General features: G+C 38.9%; 1 protein-coding gene and 1 non-coding gene across 3 annotated transcripts in view; both read left to right on the top strand.

The window, feature by feature from the left end:
* Positions 1-20,757, top strand: part of OSTF1 (osteoclast stimulating factor 1) — a 50,455-nt gene that overhangs the window by 9,789 nt on the left and 19,909 nt on the right. For both annotated transcript variants that reach the window (XM_060014611.1, XM_060014612.1), the window contains exons 2-3: positions 12,149-12,195; positions 18,213-18,263. In XM_060014611.1, coding sequence (XP_059870594.1) covers positions 12,149-12,195; positions 18,213-18,263 — 98 coding nt within the window. The remainder of the gene's footprint in view (positions 1-12,148; positions 12,196-18,212; positions 18,264-20,757) is intronic.
* Positions 2,451-2,523, top strand: TRNAA-UGC (transfer RNA alanine (anticodon UGC)). Its single transcript has one exon. It is a non-coding gene; the product is annotated as a tRNA-Ala (tRNA).

The following is a 20,757-nucleotide window of genomic DNA, read 5'->3' as shown; positions in this document are numbered from 1 at the left end:
AATCTTGACTTTCAGGACCAGGTGAGTTGGGCAGAGGAACTCATCACCTAGGGCATCCCCTTGCCAGGGCTGAGTCTTCAACAATGCCAGGTCTGGCCCTGGAATGGCCGATGGGCGTAGCTTCCACTAGAGGTGTCATGTCCAACGTTTCTGGGGCCACTGGGCAAGGCTCACCATTTTCATGCCAGGAACGTGACCCTTTGGAATACTTCATAAACCTTTTGAAGGAGCACTGTTGTGTGACTTGAGAAAGAATGCAATTAGGGAAACAATTTCCAGTTTAAAAGCTGTTGTCTTAGTGAGTAGATGATCTTAGAAGGAATGAATGTCTTAGACATCTTGTTGGTTTCCTATAGATGGCCTCTCTGAATTCACTTTCCTGGTTTTGGTTCTGTTATAATTTTGGATAGGGACTTTTTTTTTTTAACATCTTTATTGGAGTATAACTGCTTTACAATGGTGTGTTAGTTTCTGCTTTAAAACAAAGTGAATCAGCTATACATATACATATATCCCCATATCTCCTCCTTCTTAGGTCTCCCTCCCATCCTCCCTATCCCACTCCTCTAGGTGGTCACAAAGCACCGAGCTGATCTCCCTGTGCTATGTGGCTGCTTCCCACTAGCAATCTATTTTACATTTGGTAGTGTATATAAGTCCATGCCACTCTCTCACTTCATCCCAGCTTACCCTTTCCCCTCCCCTTATCCTCAAGTCCATTCTCTACATCTGCGTCTGTCTTTATTCCTGTCCTGCCCCTAGGTTCTTAAGAACCATTTTTTTTTTTTTAGATTCCATATATATGTGTTAACATAAGGTATTTGTTTTTCTCTTTCTGACTTACTTCACTCTGTCTGACAGACTCTAGGTAACCATCCACCTCACTGCAAATAACTCAATTTAGTTTCTTTTTATGGCTGAGTAATGTTCCATTGTATATATGTGTCACATCTTCTTTATCCATTCATCTGTCGATGGACACTTTGGTTGCTTCCACGTCCTGGCTATTGTAAATAGTGCTGCAATGGACATTGTGGTACATGACTCTTTTTGAATTATGGTTTTCTCAGGGTATATGCCCAGTAGTGGGATTGCTGGGTTGTATGGTAGTTCTATTTTTAGTTTTTTAAGGAACCTCCATACTGTTCTCCATAGTGGCTGTATCAATTTACATTCCCACCAACAGTGCAAGACGGTTCCCTTCTCTCCACACCCACTCCAGCATTTATTGTTTGTGGTGGATAGGGACTTTTTCAGAGTCTCTCATATGTGCTGCAGAAGAAAATTTTAATTCTTTTTCTGAACTGAGAGGGGCTCAGTTTCAAGGTTATTGCTTATTCTTTGCCATCTAATTACTTTTTCCTGTTGTGTTTGATAATATTTTTCACACATCCAGAGTTTGTATTATTATACAAGAGTTCTAGGATTAACTAGAAATAGTAAAATGCTCTCACTACAGATTTGACCCCTGTGTGTCCATCCGGTAAGCATGAAGTGAGTACTTTACTTAAGCGCTGTTCTATATCTCTAGAGATTCTCTTATTCTTCCTTTAGATACAGTGTATATCTTTGTCCCTATATCAGGTTTTAAAGGGGTTCTGCTTGAAATAAAGGAAACATTTTTATCATCATGTTATCTTGCTAGCGTGTGTCTTTATAGAGGGCTAAAACCATTTTTGTTGCTGTTTTTGCAAATTTTTATTTCCCATGTGCTAATTCCCAAGGAATTAGTCATTCATGAAGTCTGAAGTTTAAGCTTGTCCATTTATTATTTGCTCAAATTAAAAAAAAATCTCTTGAAATAAAATAATTTCCAAGGCCATTTTTTAATATATTCTGAGAATATTTTATTATTGCAAGGAGTACCAGATATCTAAACCTGAAAATTTTCCATATGGTCTCTAAACACTGGTTACACACATCCATACAGTAAATGTAAGGATAAGTATTTTTGGTGAAAAATTTTTGTTGTGTGTGTGTGTGTGTGTGTGTGTGTGTGTGTGTTTCCTTGGTCCTGATGTGCAAAATATTTCTTAATGTGGGTATCAGAAAAATTTGAGAAATCTCTAGCCCATCTGTGCTCTGGTCCCCAGCCTAATCTCTCACCATTTCTCCTGCCAGGCTTCAGGCACATTGATCTACGTGACATTCCTAGGCCACCCTTTCTGGCCTCCAGCCCCTCTGTCTGTATACTGCTCTGTTTCCCAGGTCTGCCCTACCCTGTCGTCTGCCTCTCTTTGCCACTCCTGTCATTTTTCCAAAAACAAAGTGTGTGCCCTCTCCCATACAGCCAGCACTGACCTAAGAGTTTACCCACTGTCTGTGTTGCTTTCATGATCCCTGTATTCTCATTTTTGTGAGCATACTTGGCATTACAGTTGCTTGTCTTTCCACCAATTCTTTTTCTTAGTAGTGAGATCAGAGAGTCAAAGAGGACAAAGGAGGGGAATTCCCTGGTGGTCCAGTGGTTAGGACTCCATGCTCTGCTTGCTGAGGGCCCAGGTTCGATCCCTGGTTGGGGAACTAAAATCCCACAAGCCGTGCGGTGTGGCCAAAAAAAAGAAAAGGACTCATGTTAATAAATACTCTGCCGATAAATAAAGTACACATAATTTTTAGGTTGTCCTTCAATAGGGCATTAAAAGAGACCATGTTTTCCTGGTTATGTATGGGATTTGTATTCTTTGTAGACAATTAAGAAAATAGAGAAGAAAATAAACATGACTCATAGTTCTACCACCCAGAGATTACATTGTGTTGTTTCCTCCCAGTTTTTCTTCTGTGAATATCTTTATATTACATAGCTGATTGTATGTATAAATTACCACCAGTGATATGATATTTACATAACATAAGCATATCCCCCAAAGCTAATTTTTTTAAAGATCATGATAAATCCTTTTTTTTTTTTTTTTTGCGGTACGCGGGCCTCTCACTGCTGTAGCCACTCCGGTTGCGGAGCACAGGCTCCGGACGCACAGGCTCAGCGGCCATGGTTCAGGGGCCCAGCTGCTCCGTGGCATGTGGGATCTTCCCGGACCGGGGCACGAACCCGTGTCCCCTGCATCGGCAGGCGGACTCTCAACCAATGCGCCACCAGGGAAGCCCCCATAAATCCTTTTTTTATTATTATTGTGGTAACCTGTATAACAACATATGTATGCATTTACATGTTCATGCATTTCTGTAATTCTATATTCATTGCTGTTATGGACTGAATGTTTATGCCCCCCCAAAATTCATGTATTGAAGTCCTAACCCCCAGTGTGATGGGGATGGGGCCTTGGGGAAGTAATTAAGGTTAGATTGGGTCATGAGGGTGGGGCCCACATGATGGGATTAGTGTTTTTGTAAGATGAGGAAGAGAGATCTCTTTATCTGTGCCTGTACAGAGGAAAGGCCATGTGAGCACACAGTGAGAAGGCAGCCATCTGCCAGCCAGGAAGAGTGCTCTCACCAGTACCCAAATTGACCAGCACCTTGATCCTGGACTTCCTAGCCTCTAGAACTGTGAGAAGTAAATGTTTGCTGCGTAAGCACCCAGTCTATAGTATTTTGTTGAGGAAGCTTGAGCTGACTGAGGACAATGACTATAGGTTTCAAAAATGACAACTTAAAACTCTCATTGAATTTTTTTTTTTTTTTTTTTTTTTTTTTTGCTGTACGCGGGCCTCTCACTGTTGTGGCCTCTCCCGTTGCAGAGCACAGGCTCCGGACACGCAGGCTCAGCGGCCATGGCTCATGGGCCCAGCCGCTCCGTGGCATGTGGGATCCTCCCGGACCCGGGCACGAAACCCGTGCCCCCTGCATCGGCAGGTGGACTCTCAACCACTGCACCACCAGGGAAGCCCCCCATTGAATTTTTTAATAGCCACTAAGGGATATAATATTAGATGTTATGCTTTGTTTGCTTAACAAAAGCATTTCAGTTTCTCTGTGGGGGTCTTGTGAATGATAAATTATCTAATATACAGGATACATAGGGTATATATATAATATAGGATATATATATCGAATATACAGGATATATGTAATATATAGGGTTTTGATAAGGCCATCTTGCCAGTGAAGATAAAAACTCAAGGAATAAGGAATAAGGTAAAAACGTATAGTAATTAATAAAAGCTAACACTTATGGGCACATGCAATACCTCAGGAACTGCACTCAGTACTTTACATGTATACGTTTGTTTAAACCCCTTTAATCCCGTGTGCCAGCGTGAACAGCTCAGGTCTTTTGGAGCCACATCCAGCGTGTTTAGAGCATGAGCCCTGGAGCCAGACAGCATGGGTTTAAACCTCATCTCTGCCGCTTCTTAGCTGTGTAGACCTGGACTAGTTACCCCTTCTAACCTCCGTTTCCTCAGCTGTAACATAGTCTTAATAAAGTATTTATGTCCCAGGATTGTTTTGAGGATTAAAAGAGTTGCTGCAAGTCAGCACTTTGCATGGTGTCTGGTCCGTGGTAAGTGTCCCATAAATGTGAGCTTAAATGGGTCATTCCCTTTTAGATTAGAGGTTCCAGTGTTAGGGAATTTTCTAGTTCAATCTTGGATGTATGCACTCATTTCCCCTAGGACGAGGCCGAGCCCCAGACTGCTTGCGGGGCCAGTGAGAGGCAGGCCCAACAGCTCCTCGGCCTGTGACATATGCTTCTTTGGTCTGACTTGTCCTTCACAGGAAAAGGGGGACCATGGGATAGAGGGCAGCAGACTTTTTCTGTAAAGGTACTGATAGTAAATATTTTAGGCTTTGTGGGCCACAGATGGTCTCTGTTATAACCACTCAACCCTGCCATTGGAATGGGGAAGCAGCCGTAGAGGATACACAAATATTGGCTCCGTTCCAGAAAACCTTTATTTATGGACACAGCAGTTTGAATTTCAGATAATTTTCATATGTCATGAAATATTTTTTCGATCCTCCCTCCCGCGCTCCCTCCCAACCATTTAAAAATGTAAAGCCATTCTTTTTTTTTTAATCTTTATTGGAGTATAACTGCTTCAAAATACTGTGTTAGTTTCTATTGTACAACAAAGTGAATCAGCCATATGCATACACATGTCCCCATTCTTAATTCTTAGCTCACAGGTTGTACAGAAACAGGCGTTGCTGTCATGAGTCAGCCCTCAGACTCATCTTGCCCTTTTGCAGAAGGCGCTGTGGCCTTTTTTCTTTAAATTCCAAGGACTGAAATAAATAGTTTTCTTCCATTCTTCCTCCCCGGTCTCCTTGTCAAACTGACGCTGGAAGCACGGTGTCTAGAGATGAAGGGTTTTACAGGCCATTGCTCTTTTGTCTAATTTTTAACCAGTCAAGACATGGTTGGCAGTGAGCTTGTCTTTTGAAATTTTGAACCCTGCTCTTACGGACTTCTGTGTTATACCGCAGAGAAGAAATAAAAATAACCAGCAGATATGGCCCCTCAAGATGTGAAAGTAACCAGCTCTGCCGAAAGGCACTGCAAAGTATAAAGCAAAGGAAAAAATGGATAAGAAAGGCACACTGTTAATAAACAGAACCCTCTTGTCAGAAAACACACTGCCTACTGTTTTTAATGAGTCTGCCATTCCTGCAGCTGCAGTCAAGACACGTTTCAAATTCTTCAGTGTTTTTTTTTTCCCCCTTTGGATTGCATAGGGTGGAAGCAGGGGAGAGGTGGTAGTGGAGTAAGGAGAGATGAAAACATGACGTTCATAGTCTTTTTTGTTAGTTATAGCCTTTAAAGGTATATGCAAATAGAGTTCGTTGGGTTTGATTTAATTCATCCAAGAATATAAGTATGAGGGAAGAAACTTATTCTTTACATTGGAAACTCTTGGACATTGCTCTACTCACATGATGATTTTCTTTGCAAGAAAAACATTTATTTTTCAAGAGCACTGGGCTTTTGTGGACTGACAAATAGAGGTCGTCACCCTGAAGCCTGTTCTGAACTGACCACCTCATTTATGGGCGTTGGAATCCACAAAGCCCAGGGGAGCCCCGTGTTGGCCTAACAGCACAGCTGTTTCCTTTCACCCCAGCAATAGAAATGATGACCTTGACTCTTGGATACTATCACATAGACTCCTTCTTTTTTGTTTTTGAGCAGAAAACATCCTGTTTCATCATGCTTGTTTAATAGAATAATTTAAATATGCCTCGTAGAAATAACATTAATACTTTTACTTACCCTGAGACACATTTTTTTATACCCACAGGATATAAATTAAGATTAATACTCCCTGCATTTGCTTAGATAAATGTGAGAAATATATGTACATAGTAAATTCTTATTTTTCTATAATTTTTCCTTGTTCAAATAATTCCCTTCCTCATCTTTCTTTTTGATTGGTTATAATTATCTAAAATTGGTTATAATATCTTCTTTTGGGGGTGATGGGAGAATATTATAGTTTATATGCTGGCTGAATTTTGAGATTCATAAAGTAGAAGAATATTACCCATTCTTTAGAGTCCTGTAGCAAATTTCTAACTTGATCAGATGGTCTAGAGCAGTGGCTTTCAAACTTTTTTTGACCTTGACCTCCAATAAGAAATATATATGTTTTACTTCATGACCTGGTACACTCAAAAATACACACACACACACACACGAGCATAGGGGTACACAGAAGTTTGCCTTCCCCTCATATTTCTTCCAAAGTCTGCCATTCAGCTTTGGATGACTGACCAAATGATGGAATGCCTACTTCAGTGTCAGTTTTGGCACACCAAGACTTGCACTTGATCAAGGATTGTAGATTGCATAGGTATCCCTTATGCCATGCCAGTGATGCAAACGGCATGCCATTTGGATTTACTGTTTTCTTAATATTCACTTTGAAAGATAGGTGCATACTCTAAATGTAACTTAATTCAAATGGCCTCTTTGTACTTTATATATGAAAATTCCCTCAGTCAACTGAAAGTATAAATGTACATTTTTTATTGGAGAATAAAATATTGTGATAATTAATGATGATTGTGAGGCTATGAATTGTATATGTCCAAATGTTATTATATAAATAGTAAAAATCATAGGTGTGGATTGACAGTGTTGAGAGAATACAGTCCCTAATAATTTGGGGGAAACAGTTGTCTCCTTTGTGGGATTGCTTTCAATGAAATTGCATCACCAGCATTGAGCAAATCTTCAAGCCCGGGAGATGAAGAGGAGGTAAGTCTTGACTTCAGTCAGTTTCTATTAGGGAGGAAGGACAGCTTACTAACTTGGTGGCAAAATCATCATCAGAAACAGCTACACTGGCAGAAGTAGCACCATAATATCTTGCTTTTACACAGACCTCATCTTAGAGAGAACATTTATTTAGTTTTGCAGAAGTTTTATCAGGCTGCAGTTGCCAGTGCTGAGGAATTATGGTTCCTGCCCTTTTATATCAAACTTTAAATATGGGTCTACCAGAATTTTTAATAATAAAATTGTAATCATAATTAATTTTTGAATAAAATTTCAGATTTATTCTTCTTTCCCAGTAGTTCATTCTGTAAAGGCAACATTTAGCTTTGGCAAACGTTGATTTTAATATTTGGCCATTTGGCATTATGCCAAAGTGTGTATTTGCTAAATTTCTAAAATAAACATTCATTTCTGCATCCATCTGTCCAGTCCTAGTGAAACAAAAGTTTCACAAAGCCATAATTATTTCTATTATTTACAGTACTCTGGTCTTTTCTGTTTTATTTAATATTTTTAAAAGCCACTAAATTAGTTTTACCATCTACTAATATGTCATGATCTAGAGTTTAAAAATGTTGAGACTCACTGTACTCTGGGGATAGTGACATTGTCTGGGAGGGGTCATTTTTGTATGCAAAATAAGGATGGTTTTCTTCCTCAGAAATGCATTTAAGATCTCAAAGACATGTTAAGACATAAAAAATGAATTAATGCTACTGCCAAGTAATTTTCTATAGTGGTTGTACCAGTTTACACACCTACTGGTAATGTCTGAGAATTCCAGTTGTTCCACATCCTTCTTAACACTTAGCGTTGTCAGTGTTTCGGGGTTTAACTATCATAGTGGGTGTGTAGTAGTTATCATAGCCATTTTAAATGAAGTCCATCTAAAATGTCTCATGCCTCCCAACATTGTTCAGCAGAATGTAAATGAAATAGTCGGTCTGTTACAGATGACTAAGTTCTGATGTTTTGAATAGTCATTCTTCTTGCCATTTATGGTATGTCTATCCATTGTGGTGAGCAGTCTGCTTTTAATGCTGTCCTAGTGGCTCACTCTAGAAGCTTTTCCTCCACTCTTCCACCAACAGAGAATAAAGTAGATTAGAAATTGTATGTTTGAGTTTGTAAGCCCCAAGTCCTTCTATGTGCTACTTCAGGGCCTTAGTGCTGCAACAATACATATTCTTTTTGCAGACCTCAGAAACAGCAAATTCTCTTACTCGTTGCCTGTTCGAGACCCCATCCCAGATCCCCTTCCCTCTATCAGCCTCAACTGCTATGGACAAGGATTAGTTTATTGAAGTCGGGGGTGAGGGGAGGTTGGGAGGTGGTAGTAGGGGAAGCGGTCAGCCTGACTCCAGAGGAAAATAGTGTTTGGCTGATGACTAGTGGACTCAGCCTTTCACTACAGGGTCTAGGTGGGGTTGCAAAGAAAAGAGAAGGGTGTGCCTGGCAAGGTGAGGAGCCAGCTGCTGTTGGTGTCATAGGAATTTGCTTATCTTCCTTGTGTTAGGAGGCCAACCCTGCTGAAATCCTTAACACCATTCACATGCTAGTTCATGTTTATGAGAGTCACGTAAAGCATCAGGCAAAAGATTGGGCCTGTTTCCAGTCTTAATTCAGGGTGAATTCCAGGGTGACTTCAGGTAATTCGTGCCATCTTCTCAGTTCCACTTTCTCCCTTCGTTGTATGTAACCAGACTTCTGTGAGAAAATGGTCAAGATGGAGGGTACCTGAAGAAGGCATCTAATTTAGCCTCTCTGCACATACAAGAACACAACTATTTTACGTTGTGAATCTGCCTTCATTAAATATGTTTGGAATTGATCAGCGCCTGCTCTTGATGACTTATTAAGATTGTTTTTTTGTTTGTTTGTGTTTTGGATGTCTGCAAGGACAATACTATAGAAACACAGAGTACCCTGATTTTTTTCCCTTTAGTACTCTGTGTAAACCTGTGCTATAGAATCTTGCACACAGTTGAATTAAATACGATGTAAAAATGATCAGTGAATTAAGTATTATTAATTGCTGTTCTCTTGAGAGGCTATATCCAGGGTTGATAGTCATCTGTTTTGCTTCTTTATGCTATTCTTTCATAACCTCTGCCTGCTTCTTTGTATTCTTTCATTTCTACTTGACTCAGCTTTGGGAATGGAATAAATTAAGGCCTAGAACTTTTATAATATATGAGTTAAAAGGGACCCACAAGGGGCTAATGTCTCAACATTAATTGAGAAAAAGGATCGTGTATGTGAAAGTGTTTTCTACAGCATTACATAGAGAGAGCGTTCCCTCGTATAATGGCCTAGAGGGTTGCCTGATGTCCTCTGTTTAGTATAAATCAAGATGCAAATAAATCTCCAACTTCCTCTTAAGTTGTGAACATTTTAAGTAAGACAATCGCAAAAGATACAGTTACAAAATTCAGCGGCTTAGTCACACTCCAAGTTTTCTTTTTCCAGGTTTTAAAATTTATACTGAATTTTCTCTAAGCTCGTTAAGTTGACATTGGATCTTGTTTCCAAAATCATACATAGCCTGTGTCATCCCTGCCCTTCCCTCAAAGGAGCAAGAAAATTCTGTCATTATTGAGTTTGGTCACGAGTGGATGCTTCCTTGTGTAACTTCTCTTTGGAAAGTTTGAAGTAATCAAGATAGTTCATCTCTCCTCTCAGAGACAGGTCAGCAGAAAATATTTCTCCTGGCAGCTCCTCCTTCCATTTAATGTTTCCTTTCTTAGGCCTAAGGGTGTGGGGTAAAAAACAAACTCCAAACAAAAAAGAGTTTTCACTTTTGCTTCTAGAAGTTGCACTAGAATTCAGATCGCAGAAATAATGTTTTCTTGCAGCCACACTAAGTAACAGGGGATTTGAACGGCTCTTCTATATTAGGGCATTTAGAAGAAAGAATGATTCCCACCCCGCTATACCCGCAGTGAAAGTATCTTTATTGTTTTCATTGATAATAAAAGTAATTCACGCTCAGTGTAATAAATTTAAACAATGTGTGTAAAGTAGAATGTGAAGATTCCCATAATTGGTGTTTCCACTCAAGATGTTTGTGTGCTGTCAACATAAATAGATGGTACTTGGCATACTGTTCTATAACGTGTTTTTTTTTTTTCCACTGAATATTTTGCAGGCTTTTTGCTACATCAGTGTCTGTGGGTCTGTCTGCAGCATTCTTTTTAAATGACTTTATCATAAGGTTGAATCAGAGTTGATTTACATAGTCCCTTCTTAATGGACATCATGTCATTTCTCATTTTCTGATGTTCTAAATTTGTGTCATTCAGTATGCTAGCCACCAGCCACTTGTGGCAATTTAACCTTGTTCAAATTAAATAGTGTGTAAAAATCAGTTCGTCAGTAGCCATATTTCACGTGCTCAGTAGCTATATGTGAGTAGCACAGATGTAGAGCTTTTCCATCATTGCATAAAGTTGTATTGGACAGTGCTGTTCTAAACTGCTGGTTTTCAGACTTTTTTTTTTGAGTACACGTTTCCATTCCTTAATTCATCCATTCTTCATTCATTCAATAAATAATTATTAAGCGCTTCCTATGTGTCAGGCACTGTGCTAGGTACTTGGATATATCATTCATAAAACAAAACACCTACCCTCATAATGCTTAACATTCTATCAGCAAAAGGTTTTGACTACTCCCAGTAAATGTATTTATAAGTTGTATATGTATTCTATCATGCCGTTATATTTTATTTACTTATTTATTAAATATTTATTTATCTATTTATGGTTGCATCAGGTCTTAGTTGCGGCACGCAACTAAGATTTTTTTCATTGCAGCACTCAGGCTCTTCGTTGCGGTGCGTGGGCTTCTCTCTAGTTGTGGCGCACGGGCCCCAGAGCTCATGGGCTCAGTAGTTGTGGCATGCGGGCATAGTTGCCCCGCGATATGTGGGATCTTAGTTCCCCGACCAGAGATAGAACCTGCATCCCCTGAATTAGAAGGTGGATTCTTAACCACTGGACAACTAGGGAAGTCCCAATCATGCTGTTATATTTTAAAACATGTTAAAATAGGAATGAAAATGAATAAGATAAAAATGTACATAATTTCTGAAGTAGTCTTCCTGTGTCCCACCTCGGGGACCACTGTTCTGAATAATGCCCTTGGACTAGGTGGTCATCTCTAAAGGTCCTTCCAGTACTGAAACTGAACTGTTATCACATTTTAAGTAGGTAGTTCTTCTATTTTGATATGTGTAGGCTTTTTCTGACACTGTTTGAATTTGTTCTTATACTTATATATTTATTTAGCAAGCATTTATTAAGTTCGTACTATATGTCAGGCAGATGCCAGGAGATTGAACAAGTCAGGGTTCCTGCCCTCAAATGAGACAGGCCAGCAAATCAGTTATTCTGATACCAGGTGTTATGGAAATGCAGCAAAGGGACATAGAAAGAGAGAGATGGTTTGGCAGAATGGACAGCTCTCATGAACATGACTCATTTTTGGATAGTTATTGAACTCTGTTGTGGGACTTAATGGAATCACAGATTTCTCCAACAGGTACAATTTTTCTCCCTGATATTTTCTTTTCTCTTGGAAAATATAAAATCCTAAGCCATTAATTTAAGAATATTCAACTACTGTTGATTGTCCCATTAAGTCTCTCTTTATGTTAAACTCTCACCTTTCTGTTTTTAAACTTAGATCTTAGGGTTGGAGAGGTTCTACATAGGACAGAAGCTAAGTACAAATAATTAGGTAGCTCCTGTTGTTTGAGAGGGGGAAGGTATGTGTTTATTCATACTTTCATTTAACAAATATTTTAAAAATACCTCCTATGCAGAAAAAACACTTAATTCCAAAATAAATTTCTCATAGGGGCTTTTAGTTAAGGAATTCTGAAGAATATAAAGGAAAATACTGTTTACAGCAAATTTAGAAATGGAAGAATTGATCGTGTGTTTTTTCTTTCCTTTCTTTCAGGGCAAGTTAAAGTGTTCAGAGCTCTTTATACGTTTGAACCCAGAACTGTAAGTATTCAGTTTTTCACTTTCAAATTGACATAAAAACCAAAAGTGATTTCATTTAGATACTTCCTCTGTCCTAAATGGTCATCAGCTGCTTCAACCCTTCATTTGACTAAGGACAGAGTCCTCTGTGGTCCACCCCCTCTCTAGTCCTGCCATCCTCCACTCCTTCCCCTTCGTGGACCATTCCAGTCTGGATCTGGTGCACAGTACAACTCATGTCTGAACTCTTTGTAGACTCATGGCTCTGCACCTCTCTAAGCTTTGATCACACACTTCCTCTTCCATAAAGACTTTCTGATCACCCCATGGAGGAGTGGGATGTCTCTCCCGCCTCTGAATTTCTGCACTTGGCATTGCAGTCTTGCTCACCAGCACAGTGTCTAGGGTGCAGAACACAGGGGTTTAGAACTTACAGTAGCGTTTAGCACCCGCTCTGCCTCTTTTAGCAGCTGTGTGACCTGGTAAATTCAGAAATTACCTAACCTCTGTGCCTCAGTGTACTCATCTGTAAAGTGAAAATAATAATAATCTCATAGGGTTTTAGTGAGAATTAAGTGAGATTGTGTAAAGCTGCTGTTACTGTTAAGGAGTCATTGTTACTATTAGAAGGGGTAGTGGTTGCTATATTCATAGACTCTTAACACATACTTTTGATTGGTTGATGTATTGATTACTTTAATTCACCTCCAGTTCTTTTCCAGGATGGAGTCTCTCTACTGTTATTTATTTATTTTTGGCTGCATCAGGTCTTCGTTGCTGCGTGAGGGCTTTCTCTAGTTGCGGCGAGCTGGGGCTACTCTTCGTTGCGGTGCGCGGGCTTTTCATCACGATGGCTTCTCTTGTTTGGGAGCACGGGCTCTAGGCACGCAGGCTTCAGTAGTTGTGGCACATGGGCTCAGTAGTTGTGGCTCGTGGACTCTAGAGCACAGGCCCAGTAGTTGTGGCACACGGGCTTAGTTGCTCCGTGGCATGTGGGATCTTCCTGGACCAGGGATCAAACCCATGTCCCCTGCATTGGCAGGCAGATTCTTAACCACTGCCCCACCAGGGAGGTCCCTCTACAGCTTTTTAAAAGTCTTGGTTATTATTGAATGCGCAGGAGAAAATACACATTTAATTCACTAGGTTTTTTGAATAGTCCACATTTAAAATGCTATTTTTAATATCCATGGTCCCAAGCATCCTAGGCTGTAGAGCAGTGCCGCTAATTCATCCTGTGTGTGCTGGACGGTCAATAATGGCTACCTCATGCCCTGCTGCTCCCACACTCTGCTCCTCTCCATCTCCGCTCAATACAGATGTTGAAGGGGAGGTGCCTGGCTGATCAGGTCCCAGGGGTCTTCCTGACTGCTCAAGTGCCCATGCTGTACCAGTTGTTCAGTATTTTGAATGTCACCCTAGAACTAGGTTCATCTTAACATTCTTTTCTGAATGAGAATTTCTTTTGGACAAGCTCGGTTTGGTCTTTCTCCCCTGGGCCCAGTGGCCATCTTCTCTAGTGGGATGGGTGTACCCCAGTATATCCTAAACTCACCTAAAAGTCATTGAGACAAAGAAGTTGGAAGGGCTGAGCTGGACTCTGTGAGACCATCGCTGACATGTACAGCACCCCAGAAATACCTGGGTCCAGTTTTTAGCTACTGTACTACTCTCAGGAGATAGGGACAGCAATACCCAACTCATCTCGGTGATCCACCGGGAAGCTTGTCACTCTTGGTTCTTCCTGTCAGTGCATTTCTCTCCTCTGTCGTGCATGAAGGCAAGGTAGTCCTGACATCACCCAGCCCTGTTTGGTTCTTATTTCTTACCCAACCCCCAATCCAATAAAGTGTCATATAGAGGCCTGGTAAGACTGGATAGACCAGTGTTGCACTGACGGAGAGAGAACAGCATTTCCTGTGTGCTGGAGGTATATTGATTTCTGCAAGGAAACCAGCAGGATCCTCCTCTCTATCATGTAACATTTGCTGGACTCCTCTAGGTTTATAGCACTATATGTAGGGGAAGGAGCCCTAGGATGGGATTCCAAAAGCTGAAGTAGGAGCCCAGCCCTACCACTCACTAACTGTGTGATTTGTGGCAAGTTCTTCAACCTCTCTGAGCCTGGCTGTGAGATGGAGGTTATACCCGTGACCCAGCCCTGCCTTAATGGGCTGTTGTAGGATCAAATGACGTTAAGTATGCTTTGCAAGTATAAGGCACTGCTGTTGATTTTGTTGTATTGCATTATGTTGGGGTGGGGAGGAGAGAAACAACAGATATTTTCCACAGCCATTGCCTTTTATCCTGATCATGACACCATGGCAGCCAGTAATGGCTATGCGTGACCCTTCTGTATGAGAGAAAGCAGAGGTGGTGATGAAGGGCAGGGACTCCAGAATCTGAACGTCACGGTTCAAGTTTAGGGTCTACCATGTACCTGCTGTATGACCTTGGACAAGTTTCTCATCTATAATGTGATGATAAGAATAGCACCCACCTCACAGTGTTGCTGTGAGATTCTAAGTGTCCAGACCAGTGCCAGGCACATGATAATACTATAAAGTGCTAAATGAAAACATCTGTGGAGAATTTGATTTTTTTTTCTTTTTCTTTTTCTTTTTATTAATTCTCAGGGCTCCAGGTTGACAAATGTGGAAAATTTCAAAAGGACGTCACGGTCTTTCCAAAATTTTTCATAAAATACATATTTGCATAAACCAACCAAAATTAATGCCTTGAGAATTATATGTTACCAAGAATATATGGAACAGGATATACATTACCAAGTGGGTACTCATCCCTATAACATCCCAGTGGCCAACAATTTACTTGTTCTGATACCTTGTGGTTGTTCAAGGAGAGAGGAAAAGAAGAATGTGGTTAAAAACCAAAGAACAGACAGAAATAGACAAGTGCTTACTTGATTGTGTCACTCTTTTCCCATCATAGTCCATGAATACGATGCCAGGAATTTAAAAGTCGATCCTCACTGAACATTTACATTGTGTCCTGCAAGTGGTTTCTTAATGGAAAGTGTGAATATCGGAGGTACAAATCTATCTGAGTTTTAAAATCATGAAATTACCTTGTTGTTTATATTGCCACCAGCAGTCTGAAGAATTTGGTAAACGACCTCCTCAGCTACATTGGGAAAAACCGCCCCTAGCTTCTTTGGAAGAAGATATTTTAGCGGGGGTAGCATTGTGTGTCTGGGAGCTATTGATTAAAAAGAAAATAAACGTTCCACTCTCTTTTCTCAGGATGAAAACTTAGCGAGACCTTTTTTTACCTGACTGAAATCGACTGCCTTTTGTTGCTCCCTTAGTTGAAAAACAAGTCTGATCTAATGGGTAGCTGAAGCAGGCACTGCTATGGAAGAGCAGCCATTAATTTAAAATCCGAAACAGCGCAAGAAGTTTTGAAATGACTGTACTTGGTGACAGTTTCCAAATCGTGCATTTTACCAAACCACAAAAGAAAAGAATTATTTACAAACACCATATGATTTTAAAAATTGAGGTAAAATTCGCATAACACAACATTAACAATTTTTTGTATTTAAAGTGAACAGTGAAGCATTTAGTACAATCACAATGTTGTACAGCTATTACCTCTGTCTAGTTCCAAAATATTTTCACTGTCCCCAAAGAAAACTCTGTACCCATTAAACACTGACTTCCCATTCTTCCAGGCTTTATTCCTTTTTATGAGGAAGACTAATTACAGAGACTTGTGTATGTTCTTTGTTTTTTAAGTTATGTGTTTGGCACTTTCTCAAAATGTGCCTTTTGTTTCAAGGGTGAATGATCTTATTAAGTGTGGAAATTCAGGCAAACTTGACTTTTGTGATTTTAGACATGACTCCTTCACTTCAACGTAAGCACTGATTGAGGAGGATTGATTGTTAGACGTAAGTGGGCAAGGTTAGCTTCTCTTCAAGACATTGAACTCTTTCAAAACTCCAAGAAACTCAGTCACTCCAAAAAAATGCTAAGATTTCACATATATTCTGTTTTCTTTACTTCCTTGCATCCTGCTTCATTCTCCCCACCCATTCCTTACTGTTGTAAGGATGGCTACTCCATCCCACCAGCTGGGATGCTATGGTGGCAGCGAGTCACCTTTCTGGCCTCTGAGAAGTGAGCCAGTTAACGGCAGGGAAGTGCTAAAGTAAACAATTTGTTTCCCTAATCACTTTCTATATCCATCACATATTGGTAGTAATATTGATCATAGATCATCAGGACATTTTAGGGAAAAATTGAGAAAAGTCTTAGAAGGCTTTACTTTTTTTCTTCCAAATGCCTATTTCCAATAATATTAAAATGTATGTCATTGATCTACACAGGCTCAACTAATTTTGTATAGATATGCTATGTGTAAGTCTAGTCTCTGTAGATCGAAGTGTAAATTAAGAAATGCTTCAGAAAGTGCTTTTTAGAGGAACTCACATTTTTTAGTTTCATTAATCATCATTTGCTAATTTTTATATTTGAATGCATATTGCATCTAAATATGAATTATGGTTGCTTAAAGCATGATATAGCTGATATAGTCTTCATCTATATTCACGGGGAAATAGTTATAAAAATAATAGAGATCATCTTTGAAACTCAGTAAATGACTGTTGCAGAGTCACATTTACTGCCGTAGTCTGCAGCTGAGAGAGATAAACAAAAGGAAAATGAAAGAATGAAATAATTTGTTTCACTAGCATAATTTTTATTTGTGTGGAGCAGTAACTGGAATCAAATATCAAAGCCTTTAAAAAAATTTTTTTTCCAACCAGCATTATGAAACTAATATGCGCTCATGATCTTATCCTATGTAAAATTTTGTGCCCTACATTCTTCACTTAGCATGACAATGTAAACATTTCCCAATATCTGAAACTTGCTCATCAGTAGACATAAATATACATATATATAGATTCTGGCCACGCCAGGCGGCTTACAGGATCTTAGTTCTCTGACCAGGGATTGAACCTGGGCCACAGCACTGTAAGCGCTGAGTCCTAACCAGTGGACCACCAGGGAACTCCCTAGACATTTTATTTACTCATACAGTCATGCTGATAAGTGTTATCTACTGATGGGAAAAAGATATTTAATTAAAGTGCCTGGCTTTATTCAGGGAGTTTGTAGGACATTTGGCTGGTATAAGAGCATGTATTGTCTGTGTAATTAATTAACCCCTTAGAGCTTGCTTAAGATCTAGAACGAGTTACTGCTTCATATCTTTCGGCTCTTTAGTCTTTTTTTTTTGTTTTGTGGCACGCGGGCCTCTCATTGCTGTGGCCTCTCCCGTTGCGGAGTGCAGGCTCCAGACGCACAGGCTCAGCGGCCATGGCTCACGGGCCCAGCCGCTCTGCGGCATTTGGGATCTTCCCGGACCGGGGCACGAACCCGTGTCCCCTGCATCGGCAGGCGGATTCTCAACCACTGTGCCACCAGGGAAGCCCTCTTTAGTCTTATTAATGGTTGAATTATGTATTAACTGTTCTCATATATAAGATATTCATTCTCTCTGAACATGAAGAGTTAAGATAATGGTTTTCTCAAAATAAGTAGAGAGCGATGTTGATATGAAAGTGTTTAAGGATTGAAGGCTAATCGTTTAGGGGAGAGCCAAGCTTCTAGCTATTTTTCATGGTTTTAGTTCTAGACATTTATCCTTTTATGAAAAAATATATATCACCTTTTGAAATTTTTACAATGAAAAAGTTTTATTAATATTCTATTTTGGTATAAAAATGCCTTGCTTTCATTGGGGAAGAAAATAAGGTGTGTGGGTGTGTGGGGAGGAATTCTTATTTCTTATATTCTTTGAAGTTTATCGTGGGAAAATTCACATTTCTGTGCATGTGTTAGCTTGTCAATAATGTTATATGGTTTATGTGCAGATTTAAGTATATAAAAACTACGCTGTCTATAAGGATTTTAGAATGTGGAATTTGTATAATTATCATCATCATTGAATTCTAATTCATGAAAAAATCACATGGAGTAAAACTTAATTTTTTTTTTTTTTTTTAGCCAGATGAATTGTACTTTGAGGAAGGTGATATTATCTACATTACTGACATGGTAAGTCCAGCCAATATTTTGTCATACCACGCATGAACTAAAGATGTATAAGACTATTTTGTATAGCTGTAATATTGTACATTATTTACATGTATATCTGTATAGAAATACATATACCCAAGTTCACTCACTGAGCATAATTTGTAATAACGTAAGATTGGAAGTAGCCCTTACTCCATCAATAGGAAAATAGTTCAATAAACTTTGCTGTATCTACAAACAGTATTATGCAGCTATAAAAAGGAGTGAGGAATATCTCTATATGATATTATGGAGTAACTTAAGTGAACAAAAGCAAGGTGAAAAAAATGTGGATAGTGTGCCTTTGCTAATGTAAGTAAGAAAGGGTGAGAGGATATACATACACATATTTTCCTCCATTTAAAATAAAAAGTCAAAGGAGGAGTCATAAATTTTTAAAAAGTAGTTTCTTCTCTGAAAGGAAAGGGAAAAGGGTAGAGGAAACATAGATAGAATATAGACTTTTTAAAAATTACACCTTGTTTTGGAGATCTGTCTTTGGAATCATGTAAACTTTTGCATAGTTATAAAATTAAATTAAATGATAAAAAGCAATCCCTAAAAATTAAAAGCAGAATGAATCAAATGAACTTAGTTGTACCCCAGGTATTTGGCATGACACACAGAGAGGAACTATTCCAAGTGACTTTAAAACTCAGCATTTCAACTGAATATCTCTAGTAGAATAATATGAAGAACAAAAAGAACTTCTACCCCCAAATTATAAACAGTTTTTAATCATGATGTTGGAGAAGTGTTGGTATTGTTATTCTGAGATTGATGCATGTGTACTGCAGTTTAGAGCAAATGAGTCATTAAGTCAATGATGTAGAAAACTGGCAGTTTCAGCCTGCAAGAAAGGATGTACAGATAGATGTAAGATCAATGAAGTTAAGTCGCTCTGCATTTGAATTGGAAGTATGTTGTATATTATCTAAAATAAAATAAACAAAAGGATTTCTGCTCTGTCCTTTGAAAAGGCCAAAAAAAAAAAAAAAAAAGACCAACCTAATAATAATATGTTATTTCCCATTAAAAGGAACAAAGTTCCTTTGAGAAATGTCTGGTACCAGGTTGGGGGCAGGAAAGGTACAAGATAATCCCAGGACATCTTGTTCTTAGAAAGCAAGGAAACTCCCAAAGACTACTAGGGTCCCACTGGAAAGACACAGAACTAAATTGAAGAGGCTGCCACTGGTCAAAGATAGGACAATTTGAGCAATCAGTTAGGGCAACAATTCCAGGGATTGAAACAAATCTACTCTATTTAAATTCATGAGCTCCTAATGATACTTAAAAACAAAAATCATTGGTCAACCTGAGAGAATGCTAGGGAACCAACTTTTTATTCTGATGACTCTTAAGGAAAAGAATCAGTATTTATTCTGACAACTCTAAAGGAAAAGAATCAGTATTTATTGTGCCTTTCTCCGTGAACTTTATCTCTGGGTAACCTGAGAGTTGATGAGGGAAAGTTCGTCTTTAAAGTAATATTCTAGTTATTTAAATGAAGAAGGAATGATAGAATTAGGCTGTCACCATTTGCAACCCTTATGAAATAATGGATCCAAATAATGCTCATCAGTGGTTACTAATGTTACAAAAAGAGAGACATTGTGTGTCTCCTGATGGAAGAATCAATGCTACACATGAAATAGTCTTGCTAAAAAATTGAATCTGAATCTAATTAAGCCTCTAGAACTAATGACCGATTTATAGGCAATACAGGGAGCAGAGGAACACATTTTTTTATAACAAGGGATACAACAAGGAAAATCCAGACTCTTCCAAACTCTTCGGAACAAACTAGTTTCTATGAAAAGTCTATTGTGAAGGAGTGAAAAAAAAATGAAGGGGGAAACTAACTATACACTGAAAGAGACTTAAGAGGCAAATCGATCAATCATACTGTATGGACTTTATTATAAGACATACTGGAAATTCTGAGTATTGTAGATATTTGATGATATTAAGGAATTATTGTTGAAAAAATTTTAAGCTAGCAAACAAAATAACACATGATAATGGTGTTATTATTATGGAAAAGTCCTTATCTTTCAGAGATTCGTATTAAAATATTTACAGATAAAAGAATATGATGTCTAGAATTTATTTCAGGATAATCTGAAGGGGAGGGAGGTTGTAGGTGAGGATATGCATGAAACAGTATTGGCCATGAGTAAATAGTTTATGCAGTTAGGAAATGGGTATGTGTAGGTTCCTTATACGGTTCCTTCTACTTTGGTATAGGTTTGAATTTTTCTATGATAAAAAGTTACCAAAAAAGCAAAGGTGAAATAAAGAGATCTTTAGAAAAGCAAATATATGCATATCTTGAGAGTAAGAGAAATTAGACTCTGGACCAAAAAATCCTACAGATAGTCTAAACCAAACATAATTTTTCCCCTTCTCTTTCATATTATCTCTGTTTGATTTGTTTGAATGTGGAGTCTCTATGATGAAGTGTCTTTGA

Source organism: Delphinus delphis, chromosome 6 (assembly GCF_949987515.2).
Source record: "Delphinus delphis chromosome 6, mDelDel1.2, whole genome shotgun sequence".
NCBI classification, from domain to species: Eukaryota; Metazoa; Chordata; class Mammalia; order Artiodactyla; family Delphinidae; genus Delphinus; species Delphinus delphis.
The sequence above is the reverse complement of the archived record's forward strand: the minus strand, read 5'-3'. Positions and strand labels throughout refer to the sequence as shown.